At 40.7% G+C, this 14,351-nt stretch overlaps 1 protein-coding gene across 17 annotated transcripts in view; it reads left to right on the plus strand.

The window, feature by feature from the left end:
- The window catches only part of mical3a (microtubule associated monooxygenase, calponin and LIM domain containing 3a), a 59,892-nt gene extending 45,656 nt beyond the window's left edge, over window positions 1-14,236 (plus strand). For 9 of the 17 annotated variants that reach the window (XM_079568246.1, XM_079568247.1, XM_079568245.1 and 6 more), the window contains 9 exons: window positions 12-2,049; window positions 2,120-2,214; window positions 4,272-4,379; window positions 5,580-5,673; window positions 6,165-6,215; window positions 7,085-7,135; window positions 10,873-10,972; window positions 12,211-12,284; window positions 12,372-14,234. In XM_079568246.1, coding sequence (XP_079424372.1) covers window positions 12-2,049; window positions 2,120-2,214; window positions 4,272-4,379; window positions 5,580-5,673; window positions 6,165-6,215; window positions 7,085-7,135; window positions 10,873-10,972; window positions 12,211-12,284; window positions 12,372-12,556 — 2,796 coding nt within the window. In that variant the 3' untranslated portion in view covers window positions 12,557-14,234. Of the gene's footprint in view, window positions 1-11; window positions 2,050-2,119; window positions 2,215-4,271; window positions 4,380-5,579; window positions 5,674-6,164; window positions 6,216-7,084; window positions 7,136-10,872; window positions 10,973-12,210; window positions 12,285-12,371 lie in introns of all 17 variants that reach the window. The other 8 variants (XM_079568237.1, XM_079568239.1, XM_079568242.1 and 5 more) reach the window with 7 other exon arrangements.
- The last annotated feature ends 115 nt before the right edge of the window (window positions 14,237-14,351 follow it).

Below are 14,351 nucleotides of genomic sequence, written 5' to 3' on the forward strand. Positions count from 1 at the left end.
TTCTGCTCCAGATTAATCAAACATCTCCAGCCGCTTTGTTGAAGTCACCCGGTGCTCGCTTTTTCTCTGATCCTTTCCTGCCTGAGGAAAGGAAAGCTTACAGGACCGCTTCTCCTCTGTCTCCAGCTGCAAAGAGCCCAGATTGCCCTTCGCCTCCAGCTGTCCCTGACCCCCATACCTCTCCATCTCCTGTTTCTGCTGCTCCTACCATATCTCCTGCATCCACGTCTGCCAAATCACTCGTCAGCTCACCCGTCAAACTCGAATCTCCCATCAGATCTCCTGTCAAGTCTCCTCTGAAGTCCCCGGTCAGCTCTCCCATCCGCTCCCAGCCCACATCCCTGCCGGAAATGCAGGCTCCCAGGTCTCCGGTGTTCCCTCAGCGGTCGATTTGCCCGCTCACCGGAAACCCCCTCTCCCCGATCTGCGCCCAACCTCTGTCCTGCCACGAGCCATCTTCACCCCTCACGTCAGATTCCCCCGTTAGAACTCAGCCCGTTCCTGCAGTCGCGTCGACCCCCAAAACCTCCGAAACGTCTGACAAGTCGGACTCGTCAATCGAAGAGACTCCATCCAAAAAGACAGACATCATTGAGGAGTTCTGGATGAAAAGTGCAGAGATAAGGAAAAGTCTTGGTTTGACTCCTCTGGACCGCAGTAGTAAAATTGTGGAGAAAAGTGTTGTTACCACAAGTCCACCGCAAGAGCCTATCAAGATAAAATCGCTGAATATTGTGGAAGAACAGAAGAAGCCAGCATTTACTGGACGCGCTGTCATCCGCAGGATCAATATCACCCTGGAAGGTCAAGTGATTACCCCGATAAAACCCGACTCCAAGACCAATGGCTCGGATAAAAAGGATCTTAGTAGCAGCTCGGGCTTGGGTTTAAACGGCAGCATGGTGACCAGTCGTATAGTGAACAGTGACAGCTACAGCACCTCAGACTCCACTATGTTGACCCCCCCTTCCAGTCCCCCACCACCAGTGCCTAGTAACCAGTCACCGGCTGTGCTCAGGCAACAGAAACATCAAGCGTCGTGGAGCAACGGGAAGGAGACGCCTCGATCCGAGAAAGCCAAAGAGCCCTCGCAAACCAAGACTCCAATCCCTTCACCCAGGACTCAGCTCAGCCCCATTTCTGCTCCCAGACCTACCCCAAGGAAAGCCACATCACCACAGGCTGAACCGGAACCGGCTCCCGTAGTTGTCATGAGGGAGAAGAAAAAGCCGCGGCCGGCTCACGTTAGAAAGTCTTTTGTGGAGACGGTGGAAGAGATTCCTTTTGCGGATGATGTGGAAGAAGGTTTTGATGAAAGGACACCAGAATCTAGCATGAATAGATATTACACTCCTCCCACCAGTAAACCCAGCAGGGACAGACCTCCCTTGCACCTGGCCTTAGCAATGGAAAACGGTAAACCTAATATTCCGGTCAATCCGGTCTCAAAGACCCAAAGGGCAACTCAATTTTCTCCTGAGGCCAAGGAGATTGCTGAGGAGAGAATTAGAGCCAGAGAAAAATCAGTAAAGAGCCAGGCGTTGAAAGATGCTATGGCCAAACAGCTGAACAAAATGAAAGAATCGGATGCAGGCAAAGGTTCGGCCCCTAAAGTGGCCTGGAATGTCACTCAGGACGGTCATGGCAAAAGTAAAAAGTCTCCCGGGTCTCCTAAAGCATCAGCTGTTAAAGCATTGGAATACAAAAGGGCAGAAACTCTACCTTTGCGTGTCATCAGCAGCAACAAGAGCCTCGACAGCTCTGTGGCCTCCTCCGACGGCAGCTCCTCCACCAAAAGCAAAAAGCGCACTTCACTTTTCTCTCCACGGAAGAACAAGAAAGAGAAAAAATCTAAGAACGACAGCAGCCGACTTTCAGGCTCAGATGAAACTCCTCCCAAACATAAGTCGCTGTGGAAGGCCGTCTTTTCGGGGTACAAGAAAGACAAGAAAAAGAAGGAGGGCAAATCCTGTCCCAGCACACCGTCCTCGAGCTCCACCACTCAAGACTCAGGCAAGAAGAAGACTTCATCTCCCGGGAGGTCGTCAGGTAGGTTTTCGTTTAATAAGTTATTGAAATTACAAAGCAAATTCCTCTGAATTGTTATTCCCCTCTGCAGATTTGAAGTCTCGACGTAACTTGAGCTTTTCCGAGGATTCTGACTTGTCCTGCGATGATGTTTTGGAGAGGTCATCCCAGAGGTCAAAGGCTGATGTAAGTACCATATATTGCATAAATCTTAGTATTTTTGTGGAAAATAAACTTTTAGTGAAATGCATGTATACCTTTTTATGTATTTCCTGAAACAAAGCAATAATGGAGACCAGGTGTTAATAAGCTACCGACGAAAATATGCACTGAGATGAGGCATCTAAGTGGTTGCTAAATTCAATTTCCTGTTGTTAGTTTTTCTTGTCTCCGCTGTGTAAACAACATTCATTGTGACATAATTGTAAGCAATGTATTCATAACATCTATTACACTGACATTTCCCTTATTACTTTTTCCCATCCTAAACAGCATACGGACATCTTTGATTTAGTGTCAGGCATACAAAAGGAAGTATTAAAGGAGGAAAAAGTGGAGAAGGAGAGAAGAAGGGCATTGAAGGAAAGAAAAAGAATAAAAGAAAGACAAATGAAAAAAGAGCTTGCTCCAGAACAGGAGGATAAGGATGAGGAGGTATTGTTCAGCAGCAGTGTTAAGTGATTTTGAATTTCACATAACTACAATGGGGAAATTAAGGCCACCAAAGTCATATTTTATAATAAAACATTTTCATTGGCTTTGAAGCTGACCTTAAATGATGATGCCTTTCTACTGTAGCTGCAAAGCATCACTGCTTTAATTCTCCCCTGGGATCTGTTCAAACCAAGTGTTCACGCTACAAAAGTGTTTTTTCAAAGCCTTACAATGAAATAAGAAAAACTACTTATTCAATCTATTGGATATGCTTGCTGAGTACATCCTATTAGTACATCCATCCACATAAAATGTAAGCAAGTTCCCTGATATGTGCTTTTCTACTTAAATCCATTTGCATTCATTATGTTATGGTTGAAATTCCAAATGACTGCCTCCTCTGCTGCTTATTGTGTGTATGTGCTTCTGGTAGAATAGATACTGTAGGTGCCGTAGAATTCAGGGCCACAGGCATGAATTTTTTCACCATTTTCTAAAGAAAACAGTATAAAAACATGAATAGCCTTTATATATCGTTCAAAATTGCACAAATAAGCACTTACAGTTTTCTGTGAGGTTTTTATTGCACAAACTTCAGACTGAGTCATGCTGGAAAGGCCACTAATACTGTACGTGTGTGTGTACTGTTAGATATGTGGGTTAATTGTCGTTTAGTGTTGTAGAAATTAGCACAAAATGTCAGCGCTATACAGTAGTTCCCTGGATAATTGCTATTAACATAGATGTGTAGATCTCACTGGTGTGTGATAGCTTTAACACAATCTGTGTTGGTTGTACGTTTATTATTTGTCTGGAATTTTATTTTGTTTTGGTTTTTTTGTTAACATAATCATTAACCCTTTTAATCATGTTTTGTGTTATTATTTTCCTTCCATTTTGTTTTGTCTTCCCAAAGTCTATATATGTCCCCCATGCACTGGCGTTCAAGAGATCATATGCCACCAAGGTAGTATCGCATACATTCTTTTTGATAGACTTCACACAACAAATGTGCGCATGATGACCTGTAATAACAGCCTTCTGTGTCCAGCCTCATGCTAACTAACCATTCTCTATGGCTGCATGTGACTGTGGTCTATATAGGCCACTCACTGATGGATGTCAGCTCTGTTTAAATATTCCGCTTTGGTCACAGTGGTTCCTCTCAATTCTTTGAAACAAGGGTCTGTTTGGCTCTGACTGGTATTGTGTTAACCTGCCTCTCTGTCACAGCAGCACTGATTTTGATCCAGTCTGGATACTGAATAAGTCTGGCACATTTCTACAGTACTCATCTCTCTCTCAGCTTGTGTGCCCTCTCTAAATGGAAAGGCATCACAATCTATTTACTCTCTGCATTTTCAATATTGAAAAATGTCATTGTATGGGATAAAATGTAATATGATACAGATAAGCCATGGTTGATATGTATTATATTTTTTATACTTATATTAAAATGAAAGAAAAAGTAGCAGTTGTAAAGTCTAATTAGTTTCCTACATTTAGTTGTGTAATGCCTCAAGGATCCAGGTTTATGATCAAGAAAACTTAAATAAGAACTTACAAACACCTTTTATCTCTTGCACCAGAAAACCTATACAGAAGAGGAGCTGAATGCCAAACTTACTCGAAGAGTCCAGAAAGCTGCACGACGCCAAGCCAAACAAGAGGAGCTGAAGAGGCTGCACAGAGCCCAGGTATGACATCCAAATACTCATAACTTTTAAGTAATGGTTTGTCTCATTGTTCTTTCATCTGAACAGAAAGTATTTGTTTGGTAATTCATTTTTCCTCCATGAAAATGAGTATTTGAATTGCCTTTAAATTAGCTCAATTTCATGTAATGCTTGAATTTGGACCCCACAAGTGACCAATTTATCTCTGCATATGGCTGGTGTAATGTGACTTAAATGCTTGGGAGTGAAGCCAAATGCTCTCGTAGTCTGGAAATCCACAGTGATTGATGTAGTACCTTTGCTGTTGGCTCTTAGTCCACTGAGTCAGCACTCACCGCCTCCCTTATCCTGGAGTTTGTGGTTAGCTGGCCTGAGTTTTCTTTCCTTTTTTAGCAGCTATTTAAAGAGTCCAAACACAACGTGTTGTTTGGCCCCTGCTGCTCTGCCCTGATACAGGCTCCACTCCCAAAGAAGTAAAGAATTGTGAGAGGGGAAAAAAACCTACAGCCTAAAAACAATCCACAGATCACAAATCCACAGCAATTAATAGATTCTATTTAATGTAGATGGATAGGTACCAATGAGACAATTTACCAGCTAAGTGGATAGGACATTTGTATTATTACCTTCAGATGAATATATGTTTAAAATACTTGGTAGCAAAACAAATCAAGTCTCTTTTTTGACCATACACTGTACCGATCCGAAGATACCAAAGATATATTTGTCTTTTGTAAATCTCTATCTACCGATCTAGTCATGGGCCCAATTGTGTTATTCATACTCATTATCATTGCATTTTATTATTTTTCTTTTTCTTTGAAAAGCACTTTTGTGTACTAACTTCACTTCTAAAGCTCCAACCATCATCATTATGAGCATTTCCTCAGGCCCGGTGCACAAACATTATAAAGTCATTTATGTGCTTTTTTGGTTTTCTTGGTACAAGTTGCTAAGTGACTTCGGTACCCATCACAGTTGGCCCAAATACAGTAGTTTTTTAATTACCTGCGCCCCTTGTGTACAGCTGCATATTTATTCTTATAATTAGGGCAAATTGTTTCATCAATGAAGCCATTCTCTCCAGATGGCCTCTTAAAGCATGTTGGGGAATAGTTTGTAATTAGTGGTGGATGTTGATTTCTCCGTACCTATCAGAGAATGCTTACACCTCACTTCTGCGTGTGCTTATGTGAAACATGACCCTGACTGCCTCCTTAGATCATCCAGAGACAGTTGGAGCAGGTTGAAGAGAAGCAGAGGCAGCTGGAGGAGAGAGGTGTTGCTGTGGAGAAAGCTTTACGTGGCGAAGCAGGTAACCACTTTGATACACCATCTGATATTCAGAGATAAGACATTTTAGGTGAAAAAATACAATTTTATTGCGCTGATTTTTTTTTAGCTAATACCAAAAACTGTTTTAGATCCTCTCTGCAGGCCATGTTTTATCTTTTAATTAAAACGACAACAGTTCCGTGTAGTGAAATGCTCAACAGGAAAAATCATTTTGATGAAAAGGCTTGCATAACCCAGACTGCATAGCCTTTTAAACGATCCCAAAGCACTTAGGTGCCTGTAATTGTTGGTAGAAATTGCCATTTGTAACAGAACATTTTACACAAAGAATTCTACAGTCTTGTCTTGTAGAAACTTGCCTAATTTTGCAACAATTTAGTCTCTGCTCATTCTAAAACAAAAAGATCACACACATATTTTCTAAAGCACATTATACATAGCACATTGTTTTCATTTAGATTTTGTTCTCAGCATATGTTTTAACTTGTTTACTACTTTACTCTCTTGAAGGGATGTATAAAGGTACTTATACATTACCCAAACAGCACAAAAGGCGATCAGGTATTAGATTTACTGACGTTTCTTTCTGTTGACATAAGTCGTGGCACCGTAGGTTTCATTTGTGGTGGTGACACACTCCGACATTTCTCCATGTCTGAACATGTTGATTGTTGTCCGTACATCACATGACCATCGTCAGTCCAATCTGCATGGAATTGAGGAGAATGTGTGTCCTGACATAGATTTGTGTGTGCTCATTCTGGATGTCAACTTCTTCACTGCCTCTCGATGACGAGGCTTTTGGTACTCAGGGCATGTCATATATTTCTTACTAAATGCATCACAACAAATAAAATGCTATTTGAATGGATTTGCAGGGTGGCATCTCCTTTATAGCAGCATATTCTGCAATGGCTGGGTGATTTGATAAAGATATTTGTGAGGATCTTGTTGACTAAGACATACAACCTTTATTATTGTGGAGCAGGAAATGAGATCCGGGTCTGTGTTCCACTATGTGAGCAAATGGAGGACTCATTTGGCACTCGGCTTTTAGTCTCAATAATCCTTGCAATGCTGTAGCACATCATGAAAAATGGCCCCTTGTCATTTTGTTAAATCCAATTCACTTAATAAAAATGCTAATTCATAAACATGTCCACATGAAATCCAATGCACCAATACAGTATATGGCATAAGCAAACTGAACAGCAATACAGCAAATCTATGTATCCTTTCTTATTATATTTGAGAATGCAGTGCATTATTGCCCGGTGGTGAGTACTGAGAGACTCTGAGTTTGCTGCAGTGTTGATGTATGAACATGCATGTGCTGCTGTTAATGCGGGTTTGTGAGTGTTTGTGCGTGTTTTCCCAGTTTGGGGCTGTGTTCAATAATGCATATTTCTAATATATCCCTGTCATTGTAGACTATTGGGGAGATTCTAATTACAGTGAAATCCTGGACTTGCATCTGGGCGGTATGTATTTCAAATCTGTGGCTTTAAACTAACACAATTGCTAACCCAATCTATCCCATTCCCAGTTCTACTACTCGAGCTTTGTACCCCATCATATCTACATGGACTGGCTGGCTGTTAGCCTCGCTGCAATTTACTTTTCCCCTCGCCTTCTCTCCCCATTTTCATTCCCTTTCCATGCAGGGTTTCTAGTTCAAACACAGCTGGGACTTTTGTCTCATGCTTTGTCACATCACAACAACAAAGGATGTACAGTACAAAAACTTGTGTTATACCTTTTAACACATAATCTGAGTGAGCTAACACAAATTACACATTCAATAATTATTCAAATATATTTCCTGTAAATAAAGTATAATCAGGAACATGACTCAAATGGCTTTTCATTGATATATTAGTGGATTATATGCTGTTTCTGCTAGTTGCTGCTGAAATAGAAAACAAACCAGCCTTGTATTAATTATATTGCTTTAAGTACTTGAAACTTCTAAATGCTATATAGACAATAATTTAAGATTGACAGAAATATAGAATATGAAACAAAATCATTTTAACCACACAAAACTTTTTCACCACGCAATGTCAGGTTACTAACTTGTTCTAAACTATGGATCTAACTCTTGCTTCTTCTTAGCCTCCTACTTCTCTAACTTTGCCCTTTGCTCTTAAAATCAGCTCTGACTTTGTAATAGCCGCTCAGTTGCATAACTCTCAGTGTGTGGTACTAACGGGCAATGGTCCACTTTGATTAGAGCCATGTAACACTGTATGTTGTAGTGGTCGTGCCGTGTGGTGACTGACGCCTCTGTTACAATATGACAGGAAATGCAGCCTGTAAGTTCAGAGCACTGTAGTATCTGTAATGTTGCATTTCCACATATTTGAGCAAGGCCATCTTGTGGTTCTGTCCTATTGTCCCTGATCAGACTGGAGATTGTGTGGAGCTTTGAGGCTGAATATAACAAAGCGGGCCTTATGATTCAGTGTGGTCAGGTCTTTAATACGTATATATGTGGAGCTGAGTCACAGCTGTTGTCGCTGTTTTTCCCTTAGTGATTTTGGGTAAGAGTGTATTTTTGTTGTTAATCTGTATTGAACTTGCCACGATGAATGTTTGCATATCATTGGACTATTATTCTGAATACCTTTCAAAGTGTTTCATTGTGTGTCCTCACTTTTTGGAAGTTTTCTTTTTTGAAAAAGACAATTCTCATTCTTCTTTACACCTTAGAAAAAAAACTCTTAAAAAGGATACCGTGTAGCTAGCCTGGACTCTCTTTCTCCCGTATTGCACTTTTATTATGGTATGTAAGTGTCCTTCAGTGAACACCTCCTGGCCTTATTTGCACTTCAAAGGTTGTAATTTGCTCAAAGGGGATTTCAGCACATTCAAGTTGTATTTTCTACGACAAAAAGCTTGACATAGCGAGAAGAACAATGGGTATGACGACGATGGGTCCGAAAGCTTTATTAGCACTAGCCCACCATTCTGTGGGGCTATTTGCTCTTACAGAGTGCACAGTGAAATGCTTGAGGAGATTTCCTCTAATTGGAGTGCAAGATCAATGCATACCAGATCAAACAGATTATTTCCATTCAATGCAGTAGGTTCTTTGTTTTGTTTTATTTCCTTTCCCTGTGTTGACACCTTTTCTCATCTCCCTCACATTGCACAGCTGATCTCTTCCACCTCGCCTCTCCGGTTCATTTGTCTTTTGTGTATCACAGCCTTGTTTTTTTTTCTCCCCCCCTTACAACAACACCATCCTTCCTTCCCTCTGTCTCCTGTGTCTGGTCTGTCATTGCTCCCGTGTCTTTTTGTCCGATGTTCACGTCTTCCTCATTTCCCTCAAAACTCTTTCCCCTTTGTCTCATGGAAGTTGAGCCCTACGTGGGGACAACCCGCCGAAGACCGGTGTCTCTATGCCCCTGCTGGTCGCCTGAAGGTAACGTGACCTTGCCGCCTCTTGTGGCGGGTGTGGCGGGTTACTGTGGCAACCATACGGATCTATGCTTCCGGGATCTCCCCTTGTTGTCGCCCTACCTGGACCCTAATCCTTTTCCCCCCAATCCTTTTACCCCTTACCCCGGCTCCCAAGGATGTGGATTGAGCACAGCATGTTTCCCACATGAAGTTTCAAAATGTCTGTTTGAGACTTAACTATTATGAAAAATACAACTGGCGTGTCATTAACAGCATGTTTTTTGTTTCATTTGACCTAAATATGTATATTTTTGGTGCATATTTTTGGTCTATGCCTGGTATAAAGTCTTGACTTGTGCCATGAATTAGTGATATATTTTTAAAGTGAGCAGGTTGAGTCGTGGCTAGCTTGCAGGCAAGTTTGTGGTTGTGTATTCTGAGAGAACTTGCATGGTGTGAAGATGATGACTGTTGGGTATAAATATTCAATCAAAGAATTGTTAAAGTTTAATGGCTTGCTTGATATGAGTCTAACACCTGTCAGTGGAGATTTTGCCTGGATTGTAATCTAAATGTATGATCTAATTTGTGTTCTGTTTTGGGAATTTTGAGCCATGAACAAGAAACATTGGGGTTTCTTTTGTGTTCGAAGCCTTGGGTTTTATGGTTGTTGGTGGTGGTGAAGTAAGTTGAAGTTATAACTTTCATAGCACTATAAAAAAAATCCTTTGTTTTGTTAACTCCACCCCATTTTCTGCTACTCCGGCTATTGTCCTAAACTTTCTTTGCCCAATTTAAGAAGAGATAAAATAGCCTGAATTGATCTCACAATGGAGAAATTCACTTGTTACATTCAGCTCTCAGAAGCACTCGGCGTGTGCAGAATAGACTGGAAATGGGCAAACAATTAAAAACTAAATAGAGGTATCTTATATACAATAACTACCAAAAACTTCAAGGGGGAAAATTAATTGTCAAAAGCCTGCCCCCTAGAACACACCCATGCAATTTGTGAGTGCGCGCAGTGTTCTTGCGTCTGGTTTTATAGAGCCTCCTCCTCCCCCGCTAAATATGTCACGCTGCGTCAAGGTTTGCCTTTTGGTGTTTTATGAAAAGTGTTTCGCTCCACCTGCGGCAGCCTGATAATGTAAAAGACAGTACTGAGCAGAAAGTAGGCTTTTTTTCTAATAACCGAATAACAGACTAAGAAATGATTGCATAAAATGCTTATCTCTGAAATAACTTCAGTGAGCAAACAAGCGTAGACCAAAGACTTAATTATTTGCCCTTGCATAACTCTTGACCCAGAGATAAAATAATAATGATAATAAAGCATTTCTCTTTTTACCATGTCTATTTTTAATCTTGATATTCAATATGTGGACTGGCGAGGATGAAAAACATGTTCAAAGATCAAATATCTTTTTTTGTCTATTGTTTGCTACCCACCTACTCCAAAGGGAGAAAAACACGTACCTGCCTTAAAGATCACCTCACTCCGACACAAGTCCAAACTGGGTAACACAAAGCTTCGCAAAAGCTTTGTATGTGGGATGAGTGAGAATGTGTGTTTGCTTCTTTTTTTTTTTTGTAGTTAAGTACCGTAGCTCCACACTGTCTACTTCCAGCCACGGTGCAGATCTGGCTGTCTAAATGACCAGGCGTTCGTTCAAGTCCATCCCTCCACCGTCCTCATCATCCCCCCGGCAAAGGACATGCAGGCTTGGCTGTCATTGAGTTGCCTGTGTCTGGGATCTGTGTGACTCTAAAGCCAGCTGACTGTTTCTCACCTTCTGACCCTCCTCTCCTACAGGAATGGGCAAGAAAGACGACCCGAAGCTAATGCAGGAGTGGTTCAAGCTGGTCCAGGAGAAAAACGCCCTTGTCCGCTATGAATCTGAGCTCATGATATTGTAAGTTTCTGAGTTTCTGAATTTGTTTTGCACGTTTTCCCCATATGTTCTTTTATTGGTTGACATGTTTATGACATTCATTGTGGCATGTTGTTAATTTGAGACGCACAGTTCTAGTCAAGGCACTTCACTAGAACGTAGTGGATGTGTTATGAATGACACAGACTAAGGACTTCATTTAAACCATTTGAATTTGTGTGACCAGAAGTGGTAATGAAGTAAATTGACTTTAAGGGATATTTCAGGATTTTTGACATAGGGCCTCAATTCCTAGTTATTGAGAGTGTTGTTGATTTCTGGAAATATATATTTTTTTAATTCATGCATTCTTTATATTGGATTAGTTTAGCATTAAAAACAGTCTGACCCATGTACAAGTGATTTTGAAGAGGTTTTTAATGCAGGCTACTAGTTACCATAGACATGCGCTAGCCCAGCACTAGCCTAGCACCACTAAACTCTTCAAATATAAGGATTGCCTTAATTCAAAAAGAAATATATCTCCAGAAATTAACGACTCTCTGGATAAGTAGGAAATGAGGCCCTATGTCAAAAATCCTGAAATATCCCTTTAAGTACTGTACTTTGAGGACTTTACTTGAATAGTTATTTCTTTAGAACTTACTCCATAACATTTGAAAGCTAAATACTATATAATACTTCATACTCCACTACACTTCAGTAAAGGCACCAAATTAAAAAGTTGGCTGCATGTTTTCCGAGTTATTAAAGCCCATAAAAGGTCTTGACAACATATTAACCCAAGTGAAGGTTGTGTTGCTGTCAATGAGTAATAGTGACTACATTTGATTACTATTTTTTTTACTATCTACTACTTTCGTGGCTCTTTTTCTTTGACTCAAAAACACCAGTAAACCCCTGGCCATGAGGCTGTGTGAAAATCCTCTGGCTCAGTATATGCAGTTTACCTGCCACTGTGTGATGAGCCCATTAGTTTTGGACTGGTGTAGGCCTCCTGTTGCTGATTGTTTGTTTGGAAAAGATTTTCAGCCAGAGTAAGCAAAAGGGCTACATGGACAGATGGTCACTGAGCCCTTAACTGCAGTGCAAACTGTTGAAAATCTTTTTCTTAATATTAGGTTTATCATTAGCACGATTCCAAACTTTTGCCTTTTTAGAAGAAGTAATAATTTGAGAATAGACAATTTACATGAAGTCAGAAGTTACAGCTCATTATTTTAACACTCTCATCTGTGTCTCTATCTTGTGTCTGTTAGTGCCAGAGAGCTGGAGCTGGAGGACCGACAGAGCCGACTGCAGCAGGAGCTCAGGGAGAGAATGGCTGTGGAAGGTGAGAGTGTGGACGTGAATGGGTTTTAGCCTTATCTTTTCACTATATATTTCAAGTTTAAACCTCTTGTGTTTTGCACCTTTTAAGACCACCTGAAAACCGAACAAGAGCTGGCCCAAGAGAAGCAGATTCTGAATGAGATGTTGGAGGTTGTGGAGCAGCGGGACTCCCTAGTGGCCCTCCTGGAAGAGCAGCGGCTCCGAGAGAAGGAGGAAGACAAGGATCTAGAAGCTGTCATGCTCTCGAAGGGCTTCAACCTCAACTGGACCTAAAGGCTGAGCTCATTACAGACACATGGGGGCACACAGCCATGTTCCATCAGAGGTCACACACCTGCAGCGCTGAATGTTAGAGATACTCCTCAGCCCAAGCCACAGCTGCAGCTACAGCTCTGCCGCTAAAGTTCAGTGGAAACGGTTGTTTACATATCCACTGTCCCAAGACAGTACTGCTTAATCACTTTGCAGTTGTCCTCGCCTTTTATTTCACTCTGTGGGAGTCCTGTAAAACCCAGAGATTCCGGGAGAATGTTTAAAGACTTGTTCTATTCAAGAAGATCTAAAGGGAAGAGTGCAGTTCAGTCCTGCTGATGTATAGCACTTGTAAAGAAACATGAGACTGTGTATAGTTGTGTATCAAAAGAAAAATGAGCATCCTCTGTTCTCCTTTTAAGGACTGATGCATAACTTTGTTTCTATGCTGGAGTGAGATGTCCAGTCACAATATCACACATTTAGGAAAGCCTTTTTTTCTTTTTGCTGAAGTTGCCTTTCAACTCCCCAGACTGTATCCAAATGAACCACAAATACTCTTTGAAAGGCACTTTTATCTCCGCACTCCTCTTACTAGCTGAGTGTCTTGACTCACTTAGACAACCTTGAAATATGGCCATGCATTTTATCTATTTATTATGTTTGTTCGCTATTAACAGATACATATTTTAGATCGGTTTTCACTGGAGAGTGCCCGGAAACTCATTATGTTGCACTGCTGCATTAAACGCACCAATCAGCCACTGCATGAGGCTGCAGGTGCATAGACATTGTATTGAGAGTTACAAACAGAAACAAATGTATGAATTGTTAGCATTTCAACTGACTTGATAACATTGGGCCTCCCAGTGTGCTGTTTATCATACTGACAACTAATGTTTACAACTTATTATTCATGTCCAAAACTGGGCTTTCTTGTTCTCTGCTTTGGCAGCAGCAGTGAGATACACAGCTGTGGAAATGATGTGTTGGAAAACAATGTTCTTTCAGGTTTAGGAAGGTTTTCAGCCATACGCATTAGCTTTGTGGATTGAATATTAACAAGAAAGGTAACTGTTAATTGTGTTCAGGTTAAATGCTTGTGCCACAGGACTGTCAACACGAATGTAACGCTGCGATATCAGCCCAGTGCATATCAGAAACACTACACTACAAACACTACTTCAGTTTTCTGCAGTTTTCAATTCAAGAAGATGCCTTTTTTTCTATATCTCATCAAAAATCAGTCCTATCATTTTGCTTTAAAGGTTAGTCACTTCTCTCACTCTCATTGAAAGTTCATTTATGATACATGTTTCTGTAGCAACAATTCCCGATGACACTTAATCCTTCTGATGTAAGAGCAATGTGCATCGCCAGGTGATATACTAATCTTAAAAAAAAAAAAGGAAAATCCACTTGGTTACTATTGAGCTTCTCATTTGCGACCCCTGTGCTTCATGTGTATAAGACTTGTTATAAGCTGTGAATAAAATGTTAAGGGGTGTTATAGGTTGTGTGATATAAGTTTGAAATAATTGATATTTATTAACATGTGCAAAACTGTATTATATGTAAAGAAAATGAACCCTAATTTTTAAAATGGTCTGTTGTCACATGACTTGTAAATGTAAATGCTTCTTCACGTAGCTATACATAAGGGTGATGGATGTATGCTCAAAAGGCAATAAATCAATGCAGTTCTCATAATCGTAGCGACTCTTTATTTATGAAATGTATTTGTAAACACACTTTAAGTATTCTCGTAGTATTCTGGTTCGTCTGATAGCAATATACACAGTTGTCATATTAACAA

This window comes from Gobius niger (assembly GCF_951799975.1).
Source record: "Gobius niger genome assembly, chromosome: 12".
Classification (NCBI taxonomy): Eukaryota; Metazoa; Chordata; class Actinopteri; order Gobiiformes; family Gobiidae; genus Gobius; species Gobius niger.